The 5,014-nt window shown below is 40.0% G+C and overlaps 1 protein-coding gene across 1 annotated transcript; it reads left to right on the forward strand.

Moving 5' to 3' along the window:
* Positions 1-934: 934 nt before the first annotated feature.
* LOC121731294 (COP9 signalosome complex subunit 8) lies at positions 935-4,784 on the forward strand. The gene is made up of 4 exons (XM_042120667.1): positions 935-1,165; positions 1,433-1,503; positions 2,105-2,286; positions 4,513-4,784. Exons 1-4 carry the CDS (start codon positions 1,112-1,114, stop codon positions 4,761-4,763), a joined length of 558 nt encoding a protein of 185 aa, XP_041976601.1. The 5' UTR covers positions 935-1,111; the 3' UTR covers positions 4,764-4,784.
* The last annotated feature ends 230 nt before the right edge of the window (positions 4,785-5,014 follow it).

Here is a 5,014-nt window from a genome sequence, read left to right on the forward strand (position 1 = left end):
TTTACGTTGTAAGAAGTGTAATAAATTAAAAATCTGTCAAATACCCTGTTACATACTAATTAGTACTTTCCTGGCTTGGTACACACACCAAGTGTAACATTTTGTCCTTTTTACCGCCCTTACCGCGCACGTAATAAGAGTTTTAACCAGGAATGTTAGACGGCCACTTGGAAATCCTTGTATCAAGCTGGCTAATAATTGTGTTAACTAGGTTTTTAATGTGTAATTTTGGTAGGATATTAACCATTAGACACCGTATTCGTTGTCGTGCATAAGTGTAGCTGTAGGAAAATGATGCTGCAATGCAATATCTGAAAACGTGCTATTTTGTGTTCCCTCCAAAACTCCATCGAAAGTTTCAGTAATGCGTCTACCACTAATTTAATGAATCGACCGACTTGACTTCTTGTCTTTTACTTAGACTTGACTAGACTTTAGACCTGACCCATAAAGTTAATAAGTATACCTAGCGGAATAGAGCAACAATCTCGATCTGTCATACGAAATCGAAATTGGTTTCATCTGTTTGTAAAAATATGTGTACCTATGCACTTACACAAGCATGATTAAACATGATTTCTATGAGATTAATTGTCAACCTGCGGCAAGTGCCGACTGGACGTTAAAAAAAGAGTGTTGCTGTCATGTATCACACGTCTCTTTTCACCACGCAGTGTTACTGATAGTGACATCTCTCTTGCTCAGGCCTTTGTTTCTCTATTCCGCTAGGTATATTAATTAACTTTATGACCTGACCACGACCTGACAATATAGAAAAACGATGCTGAAAATTACGAATATTGTTTTCCCGCCATAATATACTAGACACTGTCCATGGTTAAATAGCCGAAGTGCTATAATAAGAAAAAAAAAGTCACTGTTAGTTATCAAGCTGTCATCCGTGACTTCCGTGAGAATTGACATCTGTCAGATGAAAAAGTTTCGATTGTTGTGCCTCTTGATCATTTATTTTGAATTTCTAACATTATTTCTAAAATCGTACACATTTCATAAAAGCTACAAATGCTACATTTGTGGCTAGAAATAATATTATAAACTGGTCTACATCTACTTCTGTCTTCTGCAGTACTTGCAGTACAAAAGCACAAAAATGATTCCCAACTATGATCAATTTTGTGCGGATTTAGAGAAACAAGAGCTAGAGGTAAATATACTTACTTAGAACTAAGGTATAGGCTTTAACTTAATAATACAATGGGATTTAGTTAGAATTAAACTTAACTGTTTAATTAATTCTAACTAAATCGAATCAGTATTATGTATAAAGGTTACTTACACTCATGGTCAGACAATAAACATAGCTAATACCCAATAAAATACTCGTAGAACACTCGACAGAACTTACATCAGAAATAAATACTATTGTTGAATATAAAAAGATGATCAAGAGAGCTTGTTTATCATTTTTCAGGCACCAAATGGCATCCCATCTCCAACTGTTTATGCGCAGCTGCTAGCAATATATCTTTATCAAAATGATTTGTGAGTACATACCTAATATATTTTTAGACATGTTTGTTCTGAGAATAACATGAACACACTATTTGGTCTTTTATGTTTAAAATAATTTATTTACTGTCAATGTTATGAAACATATCGTTATATATAATATCGTTTTATATTACAATTGAAAAGACAAAAAATTGTTATTTGAAATAAAATAAAATAATAAATACAAATTACGTATTCCTTGCCCAGATAAGTCCTGGGGTTTGACAAACCCCACGTGGTGCGCGGTGTAACTTTTATCCACGTGGTGCACGAAGGGTTACGTATTATTGAATACATTATCTTAAGCAATTTAAGTAATTCAAGCAGAAATGTAACTAACGTTTTAGTCACAATACACAATGGACACATAGCCCAATAGGCAATAGCGCACTAGCGGCCACTGAAAGTATGGTGTGGCCGCTTGGTTGCCAAGTGCGCGCGTGGTCTATGGCGGTTTCATACTCAGGTATCTATGTCGATAGTGGATGGCCGCTGATAAAAAAACTATAAAAATGGGGCAAAGGATGACCTTTGCCCCATTTTTATAGTTTTTTTTATAATTATTATTTCAATGTATAATATTTATTTACAGGTGTGATGCAAAATTTTTATGGAAAAGAATACCTCAGAATGTGTCAACTAGCAATCCAGAAATAGCAGCAATATGGGCTATTGGACAAAAACTATGGAAGAAGGATTTTCCTGGAACATACCAAGCTTTGAAGGGATATAACTGGACAGAGCCTGTGGCACCCATTATAGAAGCACTTGAAGGTATTACTTGCATTTGGATTTTTTATCACAATATAATATAATGTATCACATCATAATCATTAATCACCATCATCAAGTATATAATATGACCCTCAGTTTAAAAAGGAGTACAACCTTGCCTCTAGGTCCCTCAAGAAAGAGATTACTCGGGCAAAGCAACAGCACGTCAATAGAATTGGCAAGAGACTTGAGCGCCTCCCCTCGGGAACCTGTGCATTCTGGTCTCTGGCCAAAGCTATTGAAGAAAATTCCTGCAAGCCAACCCTACCATCCCTACACGTAGGAAATGAATCGTTGGCCCAGGACGCAAAAGACAAAGCCGATCTTCTGGCCAAGCTCTTTGCGTCAAACTCGACCCTGGATGACGGGGGGCAGAAACCGCCGACCATACCGCGATGCACGAGCATCATGTCGGATATTCGGTTTCATCAGCGCTTAGTGCGAAAAGCCCTCCGTTGCCTTGATATCCAAGAGTCGAGTGGGCCTGACGGAATCCCGCCTATTGTGTTGAAAAAGTGTGCTTCAGAGTTAACTCCGGTCTTGACGCGTCTTTTTCGGCTCTCCTATGCAACTGGCATTGTTCCGGCTTCCTGGAAGACAGCCTTGGTGCACCCGATCCCCAAAAAAGGTGATTGCTCCAATCCTTCCAACTACAGACCAATTGCTATAACCTCTCTCTTCTCGAAGATAATGGAATCCATTATCAATAGCCAGCATCTTCGATACTTGGACAGCCAGGGATTACTAAGCGACAAACAATCTGGGTTCCGTAAGGGTCGCTCCGCTGGTGATCTCTTGGTATACCTGACTCATCGTTGGGCTCAGGCAATTGAGTCAAAGGGAGAGGCATTGGCTGTTAGTTTGGACATTGCGAAGGCCTTTGATCGGGTTTGGCATAAAGCGCTGCTATCAAAGCTTCCATCATAAGGGCTGCCCGAGAAATTATGTAAGTGGGTCACTAGTTTCTTAGCAGACAGAAGCATAAAGGTCGTAGTTGACGGCGAATGCTCGGAAACTCAGTCTGTTGATGCTAGTGTCCCTCAGGGCTGTGTGCTATCGCCTACTCTATTCATACTGCATATCAATGACATGTTACAAACCAACGGCATTCATTGCTATGCGGATGATGGTACAGGTGATGCTGTATATTCCGGCTCCCCTAATATTTCTCGGCAAAATGTCACTGAGAGTCGAAACGAACTTGTGTCTAAGGTGGAGAATTCATTGGAGAAGGTCTCTGAATGGAGTAGACGTAACTTGGTCCAATTCAACCCTGCCAAGACACAAGTCTGCGCGTTCACCACTAAAAAGTAACCAATGGTCGTATATCCTCGTTTCGAGGGCACATCTTTAATCATCTCCCTTAGCATTGAGATACTTGGCGTCAACATATCGAGCGAAGTCCAGTTCCGATATCATCTAGAGGGTAAGGCCAAATTAGCCTCGAAGAAGCTTGGTGTTCTTAACAGAGTGAGACAGTACTTCAGTCCGGAACAACGCCTACAACTTTACAAGGCGCAGGTTCGGCCTCATATGGAATATTGTTCTCATCTCTGGGCAGGGGCGCCAAAATACCAACTGCTCCCTCTAGATCGTATCCAACGAAAGGCCGCTCGAATTGTTGACTGCCATAGTGTTTCAAACAGCTTGGACCCCTTGGAATTACGCCGAGATGTAGCTTCACTCTGCATCCTCTATTGGTTGTATCACAGGGAGTGCTCTGAGGAATTGTTCGGAATCATACCACCTGTAACTTTTCGCTATCGTCCCACGCGAAAAACATACCATCCTCAGCACCTTGATGAGTGGCAGTCTTCCACAGTGCGTTTTTCGCGTAACTTTCTGCCGCGCACTGTAAAACTCTGGAACGAACTGTCACCAGCAGTATTTCCGGACCTATACGTCCTGCAAACCTTCAAGAAAAGAGCGTATTCCCTCTTAAAAGGCCGGCAACGCACCTGCAGCTCTTCTGATGTTGTGAGTGTCCATGGGCGACGGTAGTTGCTTACCATCAGGTGACCCGTTTGCTCGTTTGCCCCCTTATTTAATTTAAAAAAAATCTTTTGGCAAAGGCTAATAAGTCTTAATTTTTATTGTGTATGTGACCACTCTTGTCCAGTATGGTTCACATCACACATGTAACATTGAGGTGGTCCATTCACATGTGAAATACATCATTTACAAATGTGACAGAAATTGTAGTAATGAGTGCATAATTTATTTCAGAGAAAGTTCGTGCCTCTGTCTTCAATCTTATTGGACGATCATACAGCTCAATTTCTCTAGACACTGTTGTCCTCATGACTGGGTTAAATAAAGATGCAGTACTTCAAATTACAAGAGATCTCAAGTGGACCTTAAATGAGGATGGAGTTACCCTACAACCAACACCAAAATCCCTTCCAGCCCCACTGCAAACATCAAGTGAAGATCAACTGTTCAAACTTACCGACTTTGTAACATTTTTAGAAAACTAATAAAGGTATGCTTATTTTTAATTTCTAAATTTTTTATTGTTATTCTATAAATATTAACTTGGAAACCCGAGTTACTCTATCTAGAGCATCAAAATAAAAAGTAGGATCAGTGTGCAATATGTAATATTATGGCATTCTCAAAACATAGTCCATCTAGTCTTGGGAAATGAGCTTCTCTGACAAGCTAATTTGAAACATACCTGACGGAATGGGACCAACCATTAGCGGGTTTCACCTTACTCAGTTCCAGG

Source organism: Aricia agestis, chromosome 1, assembly GCF_905147365.1.
Source record: "Aricia agestis chromosome 1, ilAriAges1.1, whole genome shotgun sequence".
Classification (NCBI taxonomy): Eukaryota; Metazoa; Arthropoda; class Insecta; order Lepidoptera; family Lycaenidae; genus Aricia; species Aricia agestis.

What these genes read in the sequence shown, in the direction of transcription:
- LOC121731294 (XM_042120667.1), top strand. Translation starts at nt 1,112, where the DNA reads ATGATTCCCAACTATGATCAATTTTGTGCGGATTTAGAGAAACAAGAG. An exon ending in TATCTTTATCAAAATGATTT is followed by an intron (nt 1,504 to 2,104) that starts GTGAGTACATAC and finishes ATTTATTTACAG; the next exon opens with GTGTGATGCAAAATTTTTAT. An exon ending in CATTATAGAAGCACTTGAAG is followed by an intron (nt 2,287 to 4,512) that starts GTATTACTTGCA and finishes AATTTATTTCAG; the next exon opens with AGAAAGTTCGTGCCTCTGTC.